The sequence below is a fragment of the Oncorhynchus kisutch genome, linkage group LG14, assembly GCF_002021735.2.
Source record: "Oncorhynchus kisutch isolate 150728-3 linkage group LG14, Okis_V2, whole genome shotgun sequence".
In the NCBI taxonomy this organism is placed as follows: Eukaryota; Metazoa; Chordata; class Actinopteri; order Salmoniformes; family Salmonidae; genus Oncorhynchus; species Oncorhynchus kisutch.
In genome coordinates this window covers 41,034,714-41,059,870 of record NC_034187.2, presented here as the reverse complement: position 1 = coordinate 41,059,870, position 25,157 = coordinate 41,034,714, and the positions used below count along the sequence as shown (strand labels likewise).

The following is a 25,157-nucleotide window of genomic DNA, read 5'->3' as shown; positions in this document are numbered from 1 at the left end:
AGAGATTTCTGAATGTTCTTCGCCCAGCATTCACCCCTCCAACCAGACATGCTTTATCTACTCATTTGCTGGATGCAGAGTTCAACAGAGTTCAAGTGAAAGTCAAGCAAATCATAGAGAAAACAGACTGTATTGCAATCATCAATGACCTTGGACCACAGAAGGTATTTGCACTGGTGACAGACAATGCTGCGAACATAAAGGCTGCTTGGTCTAAAGTGGAAGAGTCCTACCCTCACATCACACCCATTGGCTGTGCTGCTCATGCATTGAATCTGCTCCTTCGGGGACATCATGACACTGAAAACAATGGCTACACTCTACAAGAGAGCCAAGGAAATGGTTAGGTATGTGAAGGGTCATCAAGTTATAGCAACAATCCACCTCACCAAGCAAAGTGAGAAGAATAAGAGCACCACATTGAAGCTTCCCAGCAACACCCCCGTACATTGAAACACTGACCCCCGCTATTGTTATTCACTGCTGTTCTTTAATCAGTTGTTTTTCTTATCTTTGACCTTGTTCTTCATTGTTTATTTCCTTAAAACTGCATTGTTGGCTAAGGGCTTGAAAGTAAGCATTTCACTGTTGTGTTCGGCGCATGTGACAAATGAAATTGGATTTGATTTGATTTGTTCATCACGTTTGACAGTCTCCTGGAGGGGAAGGAGTCTCTCCAAGAAATGGCCATATCACAGTCTGCCAATATGGACAGACCCATCAAGAGGATCCTCCTGGATGATGTATTTTGGGAGAGAGTGGTAAAGCAGCCTGAAACTCCTGAAACCTACAGCAGTAGCCATTGCACGGATTGAGGGAGACGATCAATGCGGTCCTGTCTGATGTTCAGACTCTGCTTGCAGATGAAAGAGAAGGAATCCGTACTGCCCTGCCCACGTCACTGTTGCTCCAAGCAGAGGAAACTGCAGTTCTGAAATAAATACATCAAAAAGCGTGAAGACTTCTGCCTGAAGCCCATACACGCCGCAGCGTACATGTTGGACCCCAAGTATGCTGACAAGAGAATCCTGTCTGCCGCAGAGATCAACAAGGCCTATGGTGTCATCACTACCGTGTCTCGCCCCCTTGGCCTGGATCAGGGCAAGGTTCTTGGCAGTCTGGTGAAGTACACTTCCAAGCAAGGGCTTTGGGATGGAGATGCAATATGGCAGTATTGCCAACATATCTCATCAGCCACCTGTTGGAAGGGACTTTGTGGATCTGAGGCTCTTTCCCCTGTTGCCTCCATCATCCTCCAAGTCCCACCAACATCAGCCACCTCAGAGCGCAATTGGTCCTTGTTTGGGAACACACACACCAAAGCACGCAACAGGCTGACCATTACTCGCATTAACATCTGCTAACCATGTGTATGTGACAAATTAAAATTTGATTTGATTTGATTTGACAAGGGTTGAAAAATTGGTGACAACGAGCCATCCTCAACACGGTTGGAAAGTGACTGTGAAGATGAGGCCTCAGAGTCTGATGTTCAAGAGGTGGACATTGAGGAGGTCCAGGGAGAAGACATGGAAGCTTGAGAGGAAGACAATCAAAGCTTTAGTTTCTAGACTAGAATTTTACAGATGTATGTTGAAAATGTTTTTGGGAGATGCAATGGATCATTCAATAGTCCCTTTCTTTTGTTGTTCAGTGAAATCATCCCATGTGAAGAGTGAACTCATTTAATTAAAATTAAATTCGTAACTAAATAGTTTTTTTCTATTTCTATTGGAAGGATTTAATCGTTTGCAATGATGTCTACTTATGATAAGATAAAAGGTTTCTGTCTCCATATGATATGGTAAATATATCCAATGCAAAAAAACATCTACATTTAAATGGTATTAATATTAATTTGCATATATTTCCGTTAATTCCCACAGAAAATTTCCACCTCTGAATATTCCCCAAAATGTGCAACCCTAGTCATATACATGGAAAATAAATAAATAAATCAGGTATGGTCTATGAATCTCTCACACACACACACACACACTGAATCAAGTGTGCAGAAGGAAAACAGAAAAAAATGCGCAGACACACGGCTGCATGCATACACACACACAGGAGATAAAGGTGTGACTCACACACAGGAGGGACCCGGTAAAACTGACATACACATCAATCAAGCAGTCCCAGCTGTCAGTCCCTCTCTCCCTCCCGCTTAGACACTCACACGGCCTGATTCTAACACCCACACACTGGACTGTAGTGGACTGGACCCCTGTCTCTGTCTCTCTTCCCCCTCCCGTGACTCAGTGGACAGCTCCTCTCCTCCTTTCTGTCTCCAGAGCAGCGTTTGGATCCGTCACACCCAGTGAAGCGATTCTCGTTCCTCCGCTGTGCCCAACTCTCCTCTCTCTCTCTCTCTCTCTCTCTCTCTGTATCTCTTTTTTCTCTCCCTTTTTTTCCCCCAGCTTTTTTCGGGGCTGCCAGCAAGAGGGAGCTCGCACCCCCCAAAGGGATTCCACTCAGAAGGTCCGCCAGCCAAGCCAGAAGCGCCCCTCTCGCCGCCCGCCCGCTCACCCCCCTGCCCGCTCGCCTCCCTGCTCACCCGTGCTCATGCTTGCATTCCAATGCCTTGAGCGGCGGGGGGCGCCCAAAGTTACTGTGGAAGCTCCGCAGTCGAAAACACTCTCACTGTGTTTGGGATCGTTTCACCTCTTTCATTTATAAAAACAGGGACATTGCACCCGTTGGTATTGTTCACATTGAATCTTCGAATGCACCAATGAACTGCTCTACGAAGTGTTATGCTAACCAAAACAATAAGTACTCTCCTAAAAAGGTGACATGCAGTATCATATGTAAGGTTTTTAGTTTGAGTGACTTTCGAACATGGCCACAATGGCTATCATGGCCAAATGTGAATCAGTACCAATCAATAATGATGAATCTATTTGAATGAATTCATCTTCCCAGAGGCTGTCCCTTCACAGTGCCAAGCAGCCCAAGGACGGATTCTGAAATCCACTATGTTACGCTTTTCATCCCAACCCTCCTTCTCTTTCTTCCATTGCAGGTTTAAGATTGTCTGTCTGTCCCCCATTTTGCTGGTTGACATTTGAGTAATTTAGCAGACAACTCTTATCCGGAGCAACTTACAGTACTGAGTGCGTACTTTTTCACAACTTTTTTCCAGTGCTGGTGCCCCGCAGGAATCGCACTCCCAACCGTAGGCGTTGCAAGCGCTATGCTCTACCAACTGAGCTACACGGGTGTGAGTGGGACTGCACGGAATCCTGGATCTACAAATCACTGTGCATTCCCAAACAACTTCTCATTATGTGATCGAGATCGGCGATTCTGTGCCTCGCCTTGCTCAAACCGATCCCCTCAAATAAAACGCAGATTGTCTACTGAGGAGTGAACATTGTCCCCTGTCTAAATACTTCAAAACCACCCTTCCACCCTTGAACTAACCACTGACCTAAACACATTTGTATAGGTGTAAGCAACGTATCCATCACATAGCATTCAACAATCCAGCTATATCAGATCAAGGACGTCTTCAATGAAGGGTAGAAGGATTGGTATTGGAAGAGGGCAATTGCCTTGGGCTGAGCTGCAGGGTTGAGTTACAGTATGAGTAGAGAGAGGAGTAGTGGTGGAGTGCATTAGCAGTGTATGGCAGCGGAGGCGAAGGTGGCACAGGAACCAGTGTGAAGCAAAACGCCGCAGTACAGAATCCAATCCCTCCAAGTAGGTCACAAGTGGAGGGGGGGGGGGGAGCAGAGATGAAAGAGAAGCATAGCGAAAGAGAGGGAGGATCAGAGAGCTTTACTGTAGAACGCCTATCTCTCGTCCTCTCTCTCTCTCTCTCCGTCTCTCTCTCTGACTCGGACTGATCCTTCTGAGGAGTAGGGTGGCACTACCCACTCTAACTATCCTATGCAGGGATACTGGACAGGTATTATCTTGAAATTGGTGATAACGCTGGTATTATCAGGGCGGAGGACTGTCAAAGGAGGGGATGCCATGCCACTCTGCGTGGCCCACAAAAAGTGGTTTAGGTATATTTTTGGGCATGTCATTGTCCATGCTAGCCACGGGAAAAACATAGAATTGTGAAATGCGTGTGTGTGTGTGTTCATGACCAAAATGTGGACACCTGCTCGTCGAATATCTCATTCCAAAATCATGGGCATTAATATGGAGTTGGTCCCCTCCCTTTGCTGCTATAACAGCCTCCACTCTTCTGGGAAGGCTTTCCACTAGATGTTGGAACATTGCTGCGGTGACCTGCTTCCATTCAGCTACAAGAGCATTAGTGAGGTCGGGTACTGATGTTGGGCGATTAGACCTGGCTCGCAGTCGGTGTTCCAATTCATCCCAAAGTGTTAAGATTTCTCTTCACTGGAACTAAGGGGCCTAGCACGAACCATGACAAAACAGCCCCAGACCATTATTCCTCCTCCACCAAACTTTACAGTTGGCACTATGCATTAGGGCAGGTAGCGTTCTCCTGGCATCCACCAAAACACAGATTTGTCCTTTCGGACTGCCTCATGGTGAAGCGCAATTTATCACTCTAGAGAACGCATTTCCACTGCTCCAGAGTCCAATGTTGGCAAGCTTTACATCACTCCAGCCGACGCTTGGTAATCTTATGTTTGTGTGCGGCTGCTTGGCCATGGAAACCCATTTCATGAAGTTCCAGACAGTTATTGTGTTGACGTTGCTTCCAGAGGCAGTTTGGAACTCGTATGTTGCAACCGAGGAGAGACCATTTTATACACGCTACGCGCTTCAGCGGTTCCAGTCTTTGAGCTTGTGTGGCCTACCACTTCACGGCTGAGATGTTGTTGCTCTTACAGTTGACCGGGGCAGCTCTAGCAGCACTAGCAGGGCAGAAATTTGACGAACTGACTCGGTGACATCCTATAACGGTCCCACATTGAAAGTCACTGAGCTCTTCAGTAAGGCCATTCTCCTGCCATTGTTTGTCTATGGAGATTGTCAGCAACGGGTGTGCTGAAATAGCCGAATCCACCAATTTGAAGGTGGACATACTTTTGTATATACAGTGTATGTTCTGCCCAGATGCTCAGGTGTTGCACAGATGTACATAAGCAAACACTACAGACATATACACATACACGCTAACAAAGACATGGCGTACATAAGTGATGCGCAGGTTTGACTTTATTTCGCGTTAGTGCGTAAGCCTAAGCTTTAAGGCTTAACTGTACGCGCGCCAAACACATGCCAATTGCCAAATGCTTTTGCGAACTCGGGCTGAAAAAGTTCACGCTGATCCTCTCAGGCAAAAAGGATCATGTCTGAGTTGAATTCAACAAGAGAAAAGCTGCATAATGGAGATTTGAAAATAAAGAGAAGGGAGGGCCACAACAGTGGCCTAATGTTTGGGAAATATGTTGTGCGTGATGATTGTGAGGCGCTATGCAAATTCGACAGTCACAAAACAATAGGGAACATCAAGGGAACTGCACTGCTCAGATGGGTTAAATGGAAACTGAAATCTGGACACTGACTATAGGTCTATAACCGCTCACATAGCCTTAATATTAACTCCTGCAGAATTAAGCAGTTCTTGCAGTAAAATAATTCAACAAATGTACATTTTGACCCTGGAACAGGATTGAAGAGAATAAATGGACGGTTAGGGAGCGTCTATAAAGATGCTATCTTTATCAGCATCATAAAAAGCTGACAGTATTTCAACCACATAAAATATGCATCCAAGACAAACTCAAATCGTTTCAGAAATGTGTTGGGTTGATATCACATCTTTAAATTCCCTTAAAACCGGTCAAACTGATGTCATTTGAAATATTTCCTATTTTTTATTGCATTTTCTCCCCGTCCCTTGTCTTCGCTGCACGAGAGAAGCAGAGATGAAAGAGAAAACTATGGATGTATAACATAGGACCGGGGAGGTGTAACTGCATTGGAGCTGTCAAATCGGTGAGTAGCTGCTCTTGATCATTGTCACAAAGCCAGACCCGTCCCACTCACGTTCGAAGTTCAGAACGAGAAAGTGTAAGCTATATTGAAATAATGACGCTCAAATTGAAAATCATTCAACAAAATAATTAGATTTTTTTTATCAGCCTAACCCAGGTGTAGTTTACATCTCTCATTCCAGTGTTCGAACTTGTAAACAAGGCTGCACGGGATTTCTCGTAATGCGACTCCGCTTTAGGTATAATGCCAGGAGCCGCTTGTGGATATGACAGCTCTAACGCAGTTCCACCTACAACACCGCCAAAAACAGCCGCTAAGCGGATGTCGTCTAAAGCGGATCTGATTGAATAGAGTCCCAAGTAATGACAGAATAGAAACTGCATTATCTAATTATTATAGACAAGTTGATTAACAAATAATCATTCCGGCATCTCTGACTGTGGAGCACATTTTCTATATTTGTGGGTTAGGGGGTCGGGTGAGGCCTCAGATTCTCACTTTATCACCTGTAGTCTGGTTGCGGACGGGTGCATCACTAGTGTACATAGATGTGTTTTTGTGTGAGGAGGGTGGGGTTTGTGTATGTGTGTGTGTGTGTGTGTGTGTGTGTGTGTGTGTGTGTGTGTGTGTGTGTAGTTACCTGAGCACACTTCCTGGTAGTTGGGGTTGGGTGTGTGTCCCCCTGAATAGCCCACCTGGGTAGAGAACACCCCCGATTTCTGCCAGAAGCGCTTTTCAGGCCCCCAGAAACAGCCCATACCTGGCCCAGAGAGAGACATACTTAAGACATGATCTAAGGTCAGTTTGACACTGTTTTACCTCATAGACTCCAGCCACCCTAGTCATAGACTGTTCTCTCCGTTACCGCACCTCAAGCGGTATCGGAGCGCCAATTCTCGGTCCAAGAGGCTTCTAAACAGCTTCTACCCACAAAGCCATAAGACTCCTGAACATCTAATCAAATGGCTACCCAGACTACCTGCATTGTCCCGCCCTTATTTTATGCCGCTGCTACTCTCTGTTATTATCTATGCATAGTCACTTTAATAACTCTACCTACATGTACATATTACCTCAATTACCTCGACTAACCGGTGCCCCTGCACATTGACTCTGTATTGGTACCCCCTGTATATAGCCTCGCTATTGTTATTTTACTGCTGCTCTTTAATTATTTGTTACTTTTATTTCTTATTTATGGCGGTATTTTCCTTAACTGCATTGTTGGTTAAGGGCTTGTAAGTAAGCATGTCACTGTAAGGTCTACTACACCCGTTGCATTCGGCGCATGTGACAAATGTAATTTGATTTGATTTTGTCAAGTTTAGAATTTGGGGAGGGTAAGCTGATCCTAGATGATCAAAAACACATACTCTATCAATACTACTGTGTTCCTCCATATAACACTACCACTATGGTATACTAATAACACTGCTACTATTGTTCATAAGACTGCAACATGACCACAGCTAACCAGAACCAATGAAAAGTGAAAGCGGTCATCGGTGGCAGCGGTCATTTGAAAGAGATTGAGGCTTACCAAACATGATGGTCTCCATGCCCTCTGGAAACGGCTCCACTGTGGGGTTCCCATTGACAGCATGCTTCTCTATGGGGGGAGGGGAGGGGGAGAGAGAAAGAGAGAGAGAGAGGAGAGAGAGAGAAATGACAGTCAGTATCTTTGTGTATAATATGGTTTGTGCAATTCAAATGAAAATGGTGACGACCGACGATGACGGATTAATATGAGACCATCAACATCACAGCATCAGAACCCTGACCAGTGAGTGGCGACATCAACATGCCGTTGTGAGAGTATGTATGTGTCCTATCTGTGCCATGCTGCTTAACAGTAGTGGATGGAGGTCAGGAGGACAAAGGTCACCACAGCAGAGCAGGGTAAAGTGGCACTAGTCAGGCGATGTTCCAGTAAAAATCTCTCCCTCCCTCCCCCTCCTCCCCTTCTCCTCTCCTCTCCCCAGGTAAACTAAAACGGTGGCATGCTGCATGGGTCGGATTAATGACTGCTTTGGCAAGCTGGCCTGTTCTTGCTAAGCGGGATCAGAGGCGGGTGGCTCTAGAGTTGGAAGACACTAAGAAGATTAAATGGTTCTGACCCCTTTTTCTAACCCCACCCTAGGGCTGAGCGGTATACCGCTTCTTTTTTTTTTTGCGATATACTGGTATTGATGCACGGACCGGTTTTGGTTTTTACTTTACCTTCTATAACAGTATTTGAATGTTTGGATTGTTACATGTGATACGCCATGTGTAACGTCCATTTTTATAGTTTTACTCCGCTACTTGAGTCATTCCTTCTCCGCTCTCTCTCTCTCTCTCTCTCTCTCTCTCTCCATGCCGCTTTCCACACAGACCTCGTCCCACCTCCTGTCACTCAAGGAGCGCATCGGATGTTCCTCAACCACGAGACACTTGCGTTCAGTCTGCATGGTCAATGCAGCACATGCAACAATGTTGACGACAATGACGCCGTTTTCACTTTGCTTCTTAATATAAATCTACTATCAGCATTCTATAATATCACTATTAGCTTGTGCTTCTTACATCTGCAAACAGCTAGTTTGCCTTTTCTTAGCAAGTTGTTCCTAAATCTGGGTGGACGCTAATGCTAATCGCTAGCTGGCTAATAAATGTACGGAGTAAGAGCAAGCGTAATTAGCTATACAGCCTGATAATACCAGTGATGGTGTAGACCTAAATCAGCATGTTGTTTGGGCAACAGTGTCTTCTAAATTAAAGAGGTAAACGCAAAGTAAGAATATGTTAGCTACATGAAGTAGCTAAGAGAAAACATTCAATGTAGCCAAAGATGATTTATTTTCATGTCAAACCACACTTTATTAAACGTGCCCACTAGTATATTCTAACTATATAATTAGAATATGCATTCTATTCCCATGATTCCAACAGTTAAACCAAGTGTTTTGCTCTAAATCGCATGTCAAATTGCAACATTTGGTTAAAAACAAGGCCCAGATTTACGTGCCAATATCATGCAGCCCTACGTGGCAGTGTGGAGATGATCTCAAATACAAATGAAAATGCTGACGTTTTGGGGGTTTGAAGTTGAACAGTATAAAACAAACAGAATGGAGAAACACCCATTGAAATCACTTAGAATGTATGTGTTGCCACCTTAGGGTCACGCACTACTTATAACACAAATACTTATAACACAAATGTAGAACTTTTATTATTAAAAAAACATCAAATACCGTCATAACGTCAATTGTTTTTTTAAATAGCGTGAGATCATGTTTTGTCCATATCGCCCAGCCCTACCCCACCCTCCCCTACCTCAAACCAACCAGCAGCCATTTCTGTCAAGGGGGTCAAAACGTGGAAAGATGCATTCACTTTGTATGACCCTGGTGGCATGGTGGAAATGGCTGTCGTGCCAAACTGTGCCCCTTGTTATTGAATAGAACCTGAAAAACAAATGATATGCTACATATACGGAAGTGGTTGCGGGAGCGGTGCATCGATGCCAACTGTACCAGAGTGTAAAGGGGGCGTTTTGCTTTTGGTCAGTGTTATATCTGGGTGAATTTCAGATCATGTTTGACATTAACCTGAATAGTGAAGATCTCCAATCGCCAGGTGCCACCCGGTTGTGTGTGTGGTTGTTTTATTATGCTCAATGTTATCTCTACAGTGGACTGCTGTCACTGTCAGTTAGGGAAATATCATCTAATAGAAATGATGGATGTAAATTGTGATCCTAAAGCCACACACAATGGATAGCTTGGGTTGTAATTTTAGACTTCTGATGAAATGACTAGCGACCTAAAGGCATACAGTGCCTTCGGAAAGTATTCAGACCCCCTGACATTTTGTTACGTTACAGCCTTATTTCCTCATCAAGCTACACACAATACCCCATAATGACAAAGCAAAAACAGGTCTTTAGAATTTTTTGCTAATTTATAAAAAATATTTTTAAAAACAGATCACATTTACATAAGTATTCAGACCCTTTACTCAGTACTTTGTTGAAGCACTTTTGGCAGCGATTACAGCATCAAGTCATCTTGGGGATGATGCTACAAGCTTGGCACACCTGTTTCTTCCATTCTTCTCAGCAGATCCTCTCAAGCTCTGTCAGGGGATGGGGAGCGTCGCTACACAGCTATTAACAGGTCTCTCCAGAGATGTTCAATCGGGTTCAAGTCCTGGCTCTGGCTGGGCCACTCAAGGACATTCAGAGGCTTGTCCTGAAGCCACTCCTGCATTGTCTTGACTGTGTGCTTAGGGCTGTTGTCCTGTTGGAAGGTGAATCTTTGCCCCAGTTTGAGGTCCTGAGTGCTCTGGAGCAGGTTTTCATCAAGGATCTCTCTGTACTTTGCTCTGTTCATCTTTGCCTCGATCCTGACTAGTCTCCCAGACCCTGCAGGTGAAAAACATCCCCACAGCATGACTCTGCCACCACCATGCTTCACAGTAGGGATGGTGCCAGGTTTCCTCCAGATGTGACGCTTGGCATTCTGGCCAAAGAGTTCAATCTTGGTTTCATCAGACCAGAGAATCTTGTTTCTCATGGTCTGAGAGTCCTTTAGGTGCCTCTTGTTAAACTCCAAGCAGGCTGTCATGTGCCTTTTAATGAGGAGTGGCTTCTGCCTGGCCACTCTACCATGATTGGTGGAGTGCTGTTGAGATGGTTGTCCTTCTGGAAAGTTTTCCCATCTCCACAGAGGAACACTGGAGCTCTGCCAGAGTGACCATCGGGTTCTTGGACACCTCCCTGACCAAGGCCCTTCTCCCCCTATTGCTCAGTTTGGCCGGGCAGCCAGCTCTAGGAAGAGTCTTGATGGCGCCAAACGTTTTCCTTTTAAGAATTGAGGCCACTGTGTTCTTGAGTACCTTCAGTGCTGCAGACACAATCCTGTCTCGGAGCTCTACAGACAATTCCTTTGACCTCATGGCTTGGGTTTTGCTCTGACATGCACTGCCAACTGTGGGACCTTATATAGACAGGTGTGTGCCTTTCCAAATCATATCCAATCAATTGAATTTACCACAGGTGGACTCCAATCAAGTTGTAGAAACATCTCGAGGATGATCAATGGAAACAGGATGCACCTAAGCTCAATTTCCAGTCTCATAGCAAAGAGTCTGAATACTTATGTAAATAAAGTATTTCTCTTTTACATTTTTATAAATGTGAAAATATTTTTTTTAAACTGTTTTTCACTTGTTCATTATGGGGTATTGTGTGTAGATTGCCCAGTATTATGTTTTATTTAATCAATTTTAGAATAAGGCTGTAACGTAACAAAATGTGGGGGAAAATCAAGGGGTATGAATACTTTCCAAATGCACTGTGTGTAATAGGGTCCATACAAATAGATGTTATATAGCATTTCAGCTTGAGATCCAGTAAAGACCCACAATATGAAATGTATTGACTTGTGTGGAGAAGAAAGTAGATAAATACGATAACTTGGCCAACACGGAGTTCTTTCGAAAATAGAAAAGCCAACATTGCGACAAATCAATGTAAACCCTGAACCCCAGAGTAGCCTCACTCTACCCACCCCTGAACAGCCATCTTGAAAGTCTCTAATATCATACGTCTGCAGACAGTTTCTCCTGACGAAAAACAACCTTGATCAGGAAAAACTCCTGATCCTAATGTTGGGATAGATCGCTTCGAGCAGACACTCGTCTTACTGCGCTCCCCCGTGTCAGGTTACATCTTGAGCCAGTAGGTAGACTGGCCTTGCCACCCTATTCATGGGCACACTCATACCCCTACCACCCACCACCCTCTCACAAGAAGACAGGATCAGGCAAACGGCAGTATCGCAGTATTGCAAGAAGGCAATGAGTGGAGAAATAAGTGGGGAGAGAACAGAAAAGCAAGAGTGGGAGGAGTAGGAGAAGAAGAAGGAGGAGTGTAGATGCCAAATGCTTAAAAAAGAGAAAAGAAAATCGCCAGGGAGAAGCAACAGATGACCGTGGCAGAGGGATGGACGGCGAGATTCTTTTGGCTTCCGAGACCGCCATGCCTTTGGGCAGCAAATAAACGCAATGGCACGGGCGCCAGGTCCAAAAAGTGAACGGGGGTCGAAAAAACAAACAAACAAGGAATTAAATATGTAAAAACAGAGAAGGCCAAGAACACGCTGACATGTAGCGGTCGTCAACAGAATCTAGCTCAGTGCCAAAATCGCTCTCTCTCTCTCTCTATTCTCTCGTTCTCCCTCTCTCTCTCTGTGTTCCTGCCATTCTCCTGCCTTCTCTCTCTTCACACCCCCTCCTCTCCTCCCACCATGTTCCTATCATCAGCCTCTCTCTCCCTTACACACACACACACACACACACACACACACACACACACACACACACACACACACACATACACACACACACGAAAGCCACATCTCCTTGGAGCACACACACCAACCTCTGCTGTGGGTATTTCTCCCATGGAGCCCTGGCAGAGGTCCAGATGATTTCAGGATGACTCTTTTCACTGAGCCCAGTCCCCCCGCCATTGCCAGCGGGCGCCTTTGCCAACAACACCCCACCTTACAAATAGCACCGAGGAGGCAAAATAACTGGTTGAATATGCCAGCAATGGAGAGGAGGGAGAGAAAGGGAATAAGGGAGGGTGGTGTTGAGCTTACAAAAGGATACAACGTGTGAAAAATACTTTTGGTGTGACTTGGATAAAATATGGGCGTTTCCCTTCGTCCTTTGTTTTTGGAGGAAATTGAAAAGCGCCTACAGTCAAACCGTAAAGCAGTAGTAATCAGTAATCAGACAGCGTTTGTTGGCTTATTTGGTTTTTAATTGTGGCGGTAGAAATAAAACAACTCCGCAAACCATCGGCTACCACGTTCGGTCAAAACTTGCTTTAGCCAGCCTCTCCACCGGTCATGGTAGGGCTAACTTCGCTCTTTTGCTACCAGATAGTATGTCCAGTTCCGTCACCGAACTGGAGTTTTCCTTTGTTAGCCTTTCGTGCCACTGTAACATTCCTGCGTTTTTCGTCCGCGGAAACAGATTCCTGCCGCACACGTAAATATGAGAGAATCCAGGTTTCCGGGAATCGGGGATTCCATGCCAATGCTGTGATGTAGAGGTTGCATTCCAGACTTTTAACTTCTCCCAAGTGGCATTGTCCCTCTCTTTCTCTCTCTCTCTCTCTCTGTCCCCTCACACAGGCTGGCAGACAGTCCGGCACGAGGCGAAGGTTGGCGCTTTCTACTGGTGCCAACTACGCTCTGCTGCACCGCAAAGCATCATGGGATGATAAGTCGGGATGAGGCGAAGCGAGGCATTGTGGGGAGAGGTAGGTGGGATGGAGCAATATGGTGGTGGTGATGGTGGTCTGTAGTTGTATAGCTATTGGAAAGAAGAGGTGAGTGAGCCTTGAGCTCTTCTGAGTGAGAAAAAAATACATGACAAACAAAATGGTTTTTCATTTGGAGTGTTGTGGCTGAAAGTTCAAAACTAAACTTACTATACTATCTTTTTCTGTGAGTAAAAATAGTCATTGGTATATCTACACGGTCAGCATATTTGAAAAAGTTCCAAAAAGCTATTTGCAATGGGCCACTAGTAGTGAAGCATTAAAAGCGACGACTTTCGCTAGTTCAGCCAAAGCGAGACAGCGTTAAGTGGGAAAACTAGGGTTGTGGGCAAGTTTGTGCTAACGTTTAAACAGTGAGGGAGAAGGGGAGACCACAGACCGTCAGAACATTCATCCCCCGTGCTTCCCATATAACGTGTATCCTAGCAACCATTTCCGGTTGCTATGGAGAGGACTCCCGCCCCATCACCCGATTGATCTTGACTGCTACAGTCAGCAAGATGGAGCTGCTACAGTATGGAATCTGAGGAATTGATAACTTCAGGAGGTACAAGGAAAGACGGCAGCATGCAACAGAATACTGAAGAAAATACAAAATACACTAGGCTACGGGGAAAACCAAAGAGCAAACCGTGTTAAGGTAGCCTCTATTCCAAAACAAAAGCATGCGGATTCTTTATCAGTTATGACTCCTTCTCTACAGTAGGCTATATCCTGACTGTCAGCGGCTACTACTATGATGCCATATCAAACCAAATACAAGCCAACCAGTCATTCCCTCTGCTGTCTGTCATCTGAAGCTAAGCAGGCTTGGGCCTGGTCAGAACCTGGATGGGAGACCATCTGGGCTACTGACAAGAGACTGGGTCATATCAGGGATACTGACAGCATGTAGGAAACATGACCTGCATTGACAGGACAAATGTTGGTCGATAGCCCACATCAGAGAAATTACATTACAAGTTCCTTTCAGAGAACAACAGTTAGGCAAGTGTGGGCTCCCGAATGGCGCAGCGGGTCTAAGGCACTGCATCCCAGTGCTAGAGGTGTCACTACAGACCCTGGTTCAATTCCAGGCTGTATCACAACCGGCCGTGGGAGTCACAAAGAGCGGCGCACAATTGGCCCAGTGTCGTCCGGGTTAGGGTTTGGCCTGGGGTAGGCTGTCATTGTAAGTAAGAATTTGTTCTGAACTGACTTGCCTAGTTAAATAAAAATTGTGGCAACGCACAGTGTGTAGACATTTACACCACTATAGCCTGTGTGCACTTCCTTCCATGAAGGCCTGAGGTTAAAGTCTGACTTAGGATAGTATTGCCACCTTATCTGTCTATCCTAAAGCTAGGTGTTTCTGGTTAGTGTCTACAGACAACAAGACCACGATTAGGATATAGGCTGAAGTTGAACCATCAACCATGGATAAGTCTTGTGCAGTACATGCAAAGCATCTGCTCTACTGCTGAGCTACAAGGCTGGGCTTATATTCACAAAGGTTCTCAGAGTAGAAGTGCTGATCTAGGATCATTTTCCCCTTTTAAATCCTAATGAATATTATTACATGGACATGGGGACCTGATCATAGATCAGCGTTCCTAATCTGAGATGCTTTGTGAAAACGGGCCCTGACACGTTTAGGACCAAGTTGGCCAGGAACAGGGTGTCCTTCTCTCAGTCCCCCCCCCCCCCCCCCCCCCCCCCCACGGTGACAAGGGGAGGACAGATTTCCGCCATGCGGTGTCTCCGAGCTGCTCCGACAGACGGCCCGGGAATTTACGACAGGGCGGAGCTTCTCATGCGCATAATGCACAGATGGGCCCCTGGACGATGCAGTGGGCTGCAGAGCTCCCCAAAATGCTTTGGGTGTGGTGCTCAAGGCCATGCACTAAGCAGCTAGATGGCCAGGGGGAGGGGCGTGGGGGGGTTGACCGGACCTCAAAATCATCCTCTTTGCAATCTCAGGATGGATGATGCATTGCATAATCAATGCCAACAATCTGATATGTCATGTGTGCAGAATTATGTGGTTGGAATCTTGAAATTGGTGATTATGCTTATTACAAAAACAAGTTACATAGACATTTATAGACACCATCCAAGCACATACTCTCATAAGCATTAAACTCAAATTATCTCAAATAAATAGCCCCTAAAGAATTACACCACAGTGGAGGGGAATGTTTGCAAAGGCTACTTTGTCAAAAAAATATATTTTGTCCATTATGAGACAGAGACCAAGTCAAACAACACTTCCAATGATCTGAGGGCAAACTATGTGCCTGATAAAGTGATAAGGTAAATAGTTTGGGATAACTTTGAATATGACTCGTGACCATAAGGTGTAGCCTAACACGTCACAACACTAGGCTCAGGACCACCCCTCATTGGTCGTTAAACCCATATGCCTATAGTTGAACCAGAGAGGTGAAGAACCATATATTAACATAGAAACGTCATGTGACAATCGTCAAAAAACGTGTGCATCGTCATCTGACTTTGCTGTGCCCGGAGGACTTGTAAACAAACATCTTCTGTGGCACGATGTAGTTTTACGAGAGACGTGATTTCATTTACCTGCCACGACCATTTTTTCCTCCCTTCCTTTCAGAGCGCGGTCTTTGGTGGGCATGGCTGTTGTGTCTGCCATGTCTGCGACAGCGAGTGACACAATCAAAAGAAGGCGCCAAGCGAGAAGCAGTTGCGCTTTAGCGGATAACAGTAAACATAGTTCCTTCTGTACTTTGACAGTCTCCATGGCGCTGCGTCGCGCCGCTGTTGCGTTGGGATATGGGAGGAGTAAAACGACAGCGAATGTCCATCAACATGAATATTCAACGTGCGTGCGGGACGTCGTGCACTGAATAATAACTAGGCAGGGGTTAATATGACTTTGGCACAAAAGCCTACAGTGCAGTGTGTGCGTGAAATAAATTAAATTTAAATAAATATCCACATTAAGAACGCCGTTCAGCATGCAAATGAGCTTTTTTTCACCACCCGCCATCGCTCATTCTGGGGGTTAGTTCAGGGCGGTGCATCTGTTTAAACGCAGCAGAGGGCAAAGACAGACTATATATTTTTTCCCCTTTGGTAATTTCCAATCAAGTAATTCATGTGTTTTGAACAGTGGAAGAAAATGCAAGGTAATTCAATTAAAATAAAGTTTAGGTATCTTATTGCTCCGCAGACACAACATTTTCCAGATGTGAATGTTCAACCATTTTCCTTTCGTTTGAAATATTTCATTCACTTGTCTGTGAATCCTCCTATATTTACCGAAGAATCGTCACTGAAATGTTTGTGCCATTTTGTTTAGGAGATTGGTGAAATAATCTGCCATATTTGAGTATAATAACCATGCATTTTCTTCCACTGTTACAGTTAAGGTTTATTATCGCTCCAGTGCTGGTACCTGTGTTTAGTGTAAAGTGAATTGGATCCCTGTCAAAAATAAATCCCTTTGTAACAGACTTGTTACAACATGATCTCCATTTTGTGGATGAGGATATGGCCACTTTGATGTTTCTACTAGGCACAGGAAGTTGAATTCAAGTTTGTGCCCAGTGCGTTTCTCTCAAAAACAAGGGGATAATGGGCAAGGGAATGATGTGTGGTCCATCCCTGCTCACCAAAATGGAGGAGGAGGAAAAGACCACCATCAGACCTCTTTTGATGGTGGTAAGCAGTCTTAGCCACCCTTCTTTTGTTTAGAAGCCAAGAGCTCCGAAACTGTAGTATGTTTTTTGAGATAGGATACTTTGTCAATAACAAGCTTGCCATACATTTTGCTGGAATAACCTTTGAGATGACTTTTTTCTTCATTATAATGTGTGGCCTCTGAATATAAACTAAAACTACCATTATACAAGGTAGAAGATGAAATATTTCAATCACAGGACTTTATTTAAGTTGTTCACCTTGATGTTCACAATCATAAACCAAGAGAACATAACTGTACATCGACTCATAATTCCTGTCACAGGCAGTGAGAGAGCTTTACTAGGCACTATGCTTTTGAGAGTGTATTAATATGCATATACACTGATTGTACAAAACATTAGGAACACCTTCCTAATATTGAGTTATATATAACTCCCTTTTGCCCTCAGAACAGCCTCAATTCGTCTTCCACAGGGATACAGGCCCATGTTGACTTCAATGCTTCCTAAAGTTGTGTCAAGTTATCTGGAGGTCCTTTGGGTGGTGGACCATTCTCTCTCCACAAATGGGAAGCTGTTGACCGTAAAAAACCCAGCAGTGTTGCAGTTCGTGACACACTTTAACCGGTGACCCTGGCACCTACTACCATACCCTGTCCAAAGGCACTTAAATAGTTTGTCTTACCCATTCAACCTCTGAATGGCACACATATACAATGTCTCTATTGTCCCAAGGCTTAAACATCCTACTTTAACCTGTCTCCTCCCCTTCATCGACACTGATTGAAATGGTTTTAACATGTGACATCAATAAGGGATCATAGCTTTCACCTGGATTCACCTGGTCTGTATGTCATGGAAAAGGCCAGTGTTCCTAATGTTTTGTATACTCAGTGTACATACAGTACCAGTCAAAAGTTTGGACACACCTACTCATTCAAGGGTTTTCCTTTATTTTGACTATTTCCTACATTGTAGAATAATAGTGAATACATCAAAACTATGGAATAACACATACGGAATCATGTAGTAACCAAAAACAAATCAAAATATATTTTAGATTCTTCAAAGTAGCCATCCTTCGCCTTAATGACATTTTTGCACACTCTTGGCATTCTTTCAACCAGCTTCACCCGGAATGCTTTTCCAACATTGAAGGAGGAGTTGAAGGAGTTCCCACATATGCTGAGCACTTGTTGGCTGTTTTGCCTTCACTTTGCGGTCCAACTCATCCCAAACCAACTCAATTGGGTTGAGGTCGGCTAATTGTGGAGGTCAGGTCATCTGATGCAGCATTCCATCACTCTCCTTGGTCAAATAGTCTGGAGGTTTGTTAGGTCATTGTCCTGTTGAAAAATAAATGATAGTCCCACTAAGTGCAAACCAGATGGGATGGCGTATCTCTGCAGAATGCTGTGGTAGCCATGCTGTGCCTTGAATTCTAAATAAATCACTGACAGTGTCACCAGCAAAGTACCCCCACACCATCACAGCTCCACCTCCATGCTTCACAGTGGGAACCACACATGCGGAGATCATCCATTCACCTACTCTGTGTCTCACAAAGACACAGCTGTTGGAACCAAAAATCTCAAATTTGGCCTCAAGGACATAACAACCAGTTTCATCATAGTGCTTGATGGTTTTTGCGACTGCACTTGTAGAAACTTTCAAAGTTCTTGACATTTTCAACATTGACTGACCTTCATGTCTTGAAGTAATGATGGACTGTCATTTCTCTTTGCTTATTTGAGCTGTTCTTGTCATAATATGGACTTGGTATTTTACCAAATAGGGCTATCTTCTGTATACCAACCCTACCTTGTCATAGCACAACTGATTGGCGGAAAGAAATTCCACAAATGAACTTTTAACAAGGCACACCTGTTAAAAGAAATGCATTCCAGGTGACTACCTCATGAAGCTAGTTGAGAGAATGCCAAGCGTGTGGAAAAGCTGTCATCAAGGCAAAAGGTGGCTACTTTGAAGAATCTCAAATATAAAATACATTTGGACTATTTTAACACTTGAGTAGGCGTGTCCAAACTTTTGAATGAGTTGGTGTGTCCAAACTTTTGAATGAGTAGGCGTGTCCAAACTTTTGAATGAGTTGGCGTGTCCAAACTTTTGAATGAGTAGGCGTGTCCAAACTTTTGAATGAGTAGGCGTGTCCAAACTTTTGAATGAGTAGGCGTGTCCAAACTTTTGAATGAGTCGATGTGTCCAAACTTTTGACTGGTACCGTACGTAGCCTACTTATGTAAGCAAATCATATCACATATAATTTACATACATCAAACTGCCTCGATCCCTCTCTCCCCCCCTCTCTCTTTTTGCCTGTCAAGGTGGATATGAAACATATAGGTAGGCTATGTAATCCACAAATAACATCACATCACCCCCTCCATAACTCTCTCTCTCTCTCTGTCTGCGATGGTAGATATTGAAGCTCAATCACCTGCGGAGGAGCTGAGGGAATCCGAGGGCTGCTCGGGGGACTTTGCGATGCAAATGTGAGGTAATTACCTAAAGCCAGGAGAGCGAGTGGAAGGCAGCCCAGGCTAAATTAGAGCAAGAAGGGAAAGCGACGGTGAGAGACGCGAAAGATTCACAAGCCTGTTGATGCTGACTGATTGGAGCACTCAGAATGAAGGGCAAAAATGGAGGGGTGTTGTGTAGGAAAGGGATTCACAGAAGACTGCTGTGCCCTTGTGTTTTAAGCCCATTCATGTGTCTGTGCTTGTCCTCTTTTTCTTCTGAAAAAAAACCAGATGAATGTGTTCCATGTTTTTCCTAACTCCAGAGAGATTTGGTTAGTCGTCGTTGTGTGATTAGCTTAATGTATGTCATGGTTGCCATGTTCAAGTGTAATAGGCTGTATATGGAGAATAAAAGCCTTTGACTATGTGGCCATGTGTGGTTTGTATTCTAATCACAAGAGGAAATGCTAGCTTGCAATACATTTGATTGTTCCCCTGATCTGATCATGCTCACAAAATCTGCATGGGATGGAGAGTATGTAAGGTGATGTTTACTGTGGATGCAAACTATTGATCTGTTTAATGATGCAGTATGGATAACTCTGTGTGCGTGTGCGCGTGCGTGCATGTTGTCAGCGGTAACTTCCTTTAGAGTCCGCCGGCGCTCATTTATCAACGGTGCGTGCATTTCATACAAAATGTTGGCGTATGTATAGATTCTAGGGTTTGTGTGTGCCACAAATGATTGGGATTTCTCAAACTGTTGTATGCGACATGTAAGGGATAGTCAACGAGGGGCTATGCTATTCTATGGAAAATAATGAATGACAACGAGTGGAACTGACCTTCCACGGAGTTACATTATTTTCCAGAGAGCCCCAAGTTGATTAGCCTTTTTATACCATGGCTATAATTTAACACATTTGCCGCTACAAATGTGTTCGCTTTTGCCGGTAGAAATGTGTTCAACATCCACTGAAGTAGCTAGCGAGTTTACTAGAGTAGCTACAGTGGTAACCAAACAAACAGACTTGCTAGTTTAGCTAACCAAACCGTCATTCCTAGCTTGCCATTATGAAAATCTAATTCAACAATGGGTATTTTCTTTTGCTTTCAAAAGCAGCTCAAACATAGAACGTGTAAGAATGAACTATAGATTCAATTCCACCGTGCAAATATACCACGCGTTATAGGGAAATAATACACACTCTCTAGAATGCCCTTCAAGCCAATCAGAAACAACTATTCAACAATGCCATGGTAAATCCAAACCATATTATATGTGTGTGCTCATAAACGAGCATTTAAACCCCTGCCTGGAAAACGCCCTCCATTCACCTAACAAAACCACCTTCATTTGCTGTATGATTTAGACATTTTGGAACTGGGACATGTCTGTTTCTAAAATAATCAAAGTTGATCACATTTCTGTAGAAGTGTGGGCAAAATGTTTTAATCTTTTTAAGTGACATTAAAAAAGGTTTAAAAAATTAAACGCATGCCGCCTATAGCGAGTGCCAAATACCGGCCGCACATTCTGCATGATTGATTGTCTGTTCAAAGCATTTAAAAGTAAATGCTACAACCCACACTATGCAAAGTCATCATTGTTGTTCAATATTTTGTTTGTCAATAGCTGTTTGTATTTCTATCTCCTGTCTTGGTATAGGCTCTTACTGTAGATGAAATAGGCTATGATGCCACACTCCTATCTCACAGCAATACTGGAGCCTACCCATGCTGTCTAGGCTACTGGCCCTATTTACTTTTGAGCATGCGTGACTATTGAATGGGTGATGGATAAGTGGTATCCTAATATGTGTTGTGTAACAGGAATAAACCAGTCATGTCAGAAAATATGATTATGATTCAGGCCCATATCATAAAACTCAAAGAAACGCATGCTACTATGCGATCTCCTTACCAATGGAAAATGCATCTGTTTTATCACTAGGCCTATGTTTTATTAGCCTTCCATTATTATAATTCCTCGAGCACCAAACATTTCCATTTCCCCTCAAAAGAACCACAGTTGCTTGCAACATTCAACCACGCATGGTCTGAGATTTGGGTGGACACACGCACATTTCCTCTGCAAGATCAACATTGATAAATACCAACCTTTAGGGCAATACTGGCGCACGCAAGGTTTAAAGTCTTCTTTTTATTTGTGCTCATGCACCTTTGATAAATGAGGTCCTATGGGAGCAAAGAAGAAAGAAAAAAACATGGCAGCTGTTGTCAGTCAGAAGAAGTGGTTATGCAGATCTGGGCGGAGAATCAAAGAGATTACCAAATGACCTGGAATAAACAAACCCACTGAACTCCATGGCTCATCCATTCTGTTTGACTGCAGTGGTGGTTATATAAGTTGTTAAAAAAAAAAGTGAAAACCTAGCGTCTCATTGAGTCAAAACCAGGTTTGGGGTTTATGTGTGTGTGTACACCGGTGCATGGTGTGGGACATGTGAATTAGTGTGTTTTTGGTGTCAGATACTTTGTGAGCGTGCTTCCCCATTTGATTATTAGTGAGACTACCTACGGTCCGTGTCAGTCTAGGAGTGCATCCGAAGTGACACCCTATTTCCTATATAGTGCACCAATTTTTTTGCCACTATAAAGGGAATAGGGATTGGGCTCCAGGTGTGTCAGAAACAGATAGGCCACTACTGCCATGCTTCAATCTTTGCCCCTTGACTCCACAACTGATTTGAATTAGCATTTGAAAAAAAGCAGCAGACTGTTTGGCACTTTGGCGTAATTGTTGCTTTTGCTAGTCTCACACTGCTTGAGGGCCTTCATTAAAATTATAACTCACCAATCACCCCACCTCGCTCGCTGTTTCTAAAGGGCTCTCCTCTTCCTGGGCAGGTGGGACTGAGGCACGGTTGGCACCAACGAACAAAAGGACTGATTATGTCTGTGCTTAATAATGCCATGTGACTCTCTGACAGAGCGTTTCCCAGGTGCTGCCCGTGGTGACATAGACAGGATTGGCAAAATACGCAAAGTTGATCCAATCAATAAATAATCAGTTACCATGACACGTGAGAATTTGACCTATTTATTACCTCAGGTGACATACTGACTTTATGTCTTTAAGGCCAGACTTTTTTTCCAGGTCACATTATGAGATCAAACACGGCCTTACGTCATCATGGCTCATTCTACTTGATGACACTGTATCTTCAAATTTCATAGATGTTTTTAGGCTAGCCACATGAGAGAGAGAGGGAGAGGGAGATAGAGAGAGAACTAGAGAGAGGCTATTCAAACGCAAGGACGGACAGTTTGTGTGCAATGGATCAGGGGGGTGAAGGCCTTACCTTGTACATGGTTTGATCTGAGTAGGGAATGTTTAACAGAGTTCGAGAAACAGGAAGTGACCTATAATAGAGTGTGAGAGAGACAGGAAGCTATTTGAATGACAAAATAGATACAAAGGAGTGAATTCTGGGCTCTGTCCAGCTCATGTGTAGTCTTAACTCTCACTTACAAGAAGTCAGTACATTCAGAAGCTGTCGGTACAGGAAATGTACAGTAGTGGCACAAGGTCACCTTGTAGGTGTGACACCCGCGTGACATCTCGCTGCCTGTTACATCATTGCTTTAAGCCAGGAGAGAGAGAGAGAGAGATAGTTAGAGAGAGAGGGAAAGGGAGGGAGGGAAGTCTATTGCGGATCAAGATCACTATCCCCTACCAAGTAGCCTACAATCCAGCAAGTTTATCCAACCGCTCACATCAACCGAGTATATGGTAAGGGATTGCAAGCATGCAAGAGTACTCTGCACTTGTGTACAATGGCAATGGGGCATAGCAAGTTACTATGGGTCTGCCCGGATCTATAGAGAGGGGGAGAGCCCATTGGCCCTCCCCAAACTCGAACCCAATCGACCCGTGCTAAGAATGGCCCGGCTAAGCCACTCTTGCCCTACATACACAGGGCAGATTAAACCCTGTGCATAATCCCACAGACACCAGAGGCATGTGCCACTGTCACCACTCCTCACCCTGCTGCCTACACACACACATGGACGCCTACACACACACATGGACACAGACACACACATATATACACACACATGGAAGCACACACGCACCCACCATACACACACACCGACCCCCCCAGTCTCTTTCTTCCCTAGCAACTCCCTCCCCAGATACCCCGCCCTGGATTTAACCTACAGGCTGGTTCCCTCACCTAAACCCTGCATGGAGCACCAGTACTGGGATTAGGGTTAATCTGGACCTTGTGTCATCCAATATCCCATCCCTCCCTCCTCAACCCCATCCCTCCCTCCTCTTTGGAAAGAGGCTTTGGGTGAAATCCTTTTTAGTGACTCACTCCCCTCTCCTCACACAGACTCTGAGCCTGCTGTTAGGGTCAACTTTTCCTCCCAGGCCAAGCCAATCACTGTCCAGCTGACCCGCTCTAGTAGAAATCATACAGGACATGAAACAAATACTAGATGGATTTCTTATCTGTATGAAATACACACAGACCTTGGGATTTTGTGCACAAACTATGATGATTGTGTGGTAAAATGTTGCACCAACTTAAATACCATGTGTGTTTAATACCACAGAATGAGCAAGTGTGTGTGTGTGCCTGTGTGTGTGTATACGTGTGCATGCATGTCTACTTGTGTACACAATTCCGATGGACCACACATACCAAGGAATTTCAATGGTCTAGAAATTCCTCCTGCACCCAAACTGCCCAACCCCCAGCGCCCATTACCCATCCATCCTTCCATACTCTCTCCGTGTGATCACCCCTGGGACAGAGGAACCTGCTAGGCCTGAGTAAGAAGAAGGAAGTGCACAGTGATGTGGAGAGGAGAAGAGAGAGAGGGAGCTACAAAAGACTATATCGTCCCTTTTGGTATTTTTGTCTTCGGAAATAAATTGCAAATTCACCCTGAAGCAGAGCTCCGCATTGAGTTGAAAGCCAGGGTGAGAGAGAGAGCGAGAGAGTAACAGAGAGAGAGAGAGAGAGGATGTAGGCCAGTGTTTTTGTGTTCAATTCTTTAGGGGCAGAAGAAGAAATACCCTTGAGCTTGAACACTCGTAGTAAAAAATGAGGGAATCTCTATAGTGGAATCCCTACAGAGAGATGAAAGTGTATCATAAAATACTAATGGGTTGGGCTCATCATACCAATGCAGCAAAACAGTACCAATCAAATGCAGTTGACACCAAAGACATTCCAAATCCACCAGCTCAGAGGTTCATACAGTATAGCTAGATCGTTTGTGCAACTACCGTTATTGAGAAGTAGGAAATTACAAACATATGGAATACTTTGAGGAAAAATCAGAGCGAGTGATAGGACGAGGGAGGAGAGGGATGAGTATGGATGGACAGAGAGAGATAGATAGTTAATGGATGAAAATGATTTGCCGTCATGTGGAGTCTGATTCCAATCAATCAGGGTCGACCGTGTCCCCAGTGCCCTCTCCTCTTTTCTCCTCTCTCTCCGCTTTTCTCGTCTCCTCTCCTCAGGACTGGTAAACGGTATAGTGGAAGGAGTCTCAATCTATCACACACACATGCACATACACACACACATTCGCTCACACACAAACATGCACACACGCGAGCATGTACAAACGTACACACACGTGCTCAAACTCACACACTGTACAATCACACACACACACAGAGACAGACACACACAGACAGACAGACAGAAAAATAAACAACACTCGCCCTAACAGTAAAAGACACATGCAGCACTGTGCTATAGA

The 25,157-nt window shown here is 44.4% G+C and overlaps 1 protein-coding gene and 1 long non-coding RNA gene across 3 annotated transcripts in view; one reads left to right on the top strand and one right to left on the bottom strand.

Annotated features, from left to right (window-relative positions):
- Positions 1–16,136, bottom strand: part of msrab (methionine sulfoxide reductase Ab) — a 43,048-nt gene extending 26,912 nt beyond the window's left edge. The window contains exons 1-3 of one of the 2 annotated variants that reach the window (XM_020500830.2): positions 15,842–16,136; positions 7,472–7,540; positions 6,572–6,691 (exon numbers count right to left, since the gene is read on the bottom strand). In XM_020500830.2, coding sequence (XP_020356419.1) covers positions 6,572–6,691; positions 7,472–7,540; positions 15,842–16,022 — 370 coding nt within the window. In that variant the 5' untranslated portion in view covers positions 16,023–16,136. Of the gene's footprint in view, positions 1–6,571; positions 6,692–7,471; positions 7,541–12,358; positions 13,179–15,841 lie in introns of those variants that run through there. The other variant, XM_031788408.1, reaches the window with a different exon arrangement.
- On the top strand, positions 13,139–19,833 carry LOC116353376 (uncharacterized). Its single transcript, XR_004202793.1, has 2 exons — positions 13,139–13,249; positions 19,367–19,833. It is a non-coding gene; the product is annotated as an uncharacterized LOC116353376 (long non-coding RNA).
- The last annotated feature ends 5,324 nt before the right edge of the window (positions 19,834–25,157 follow it).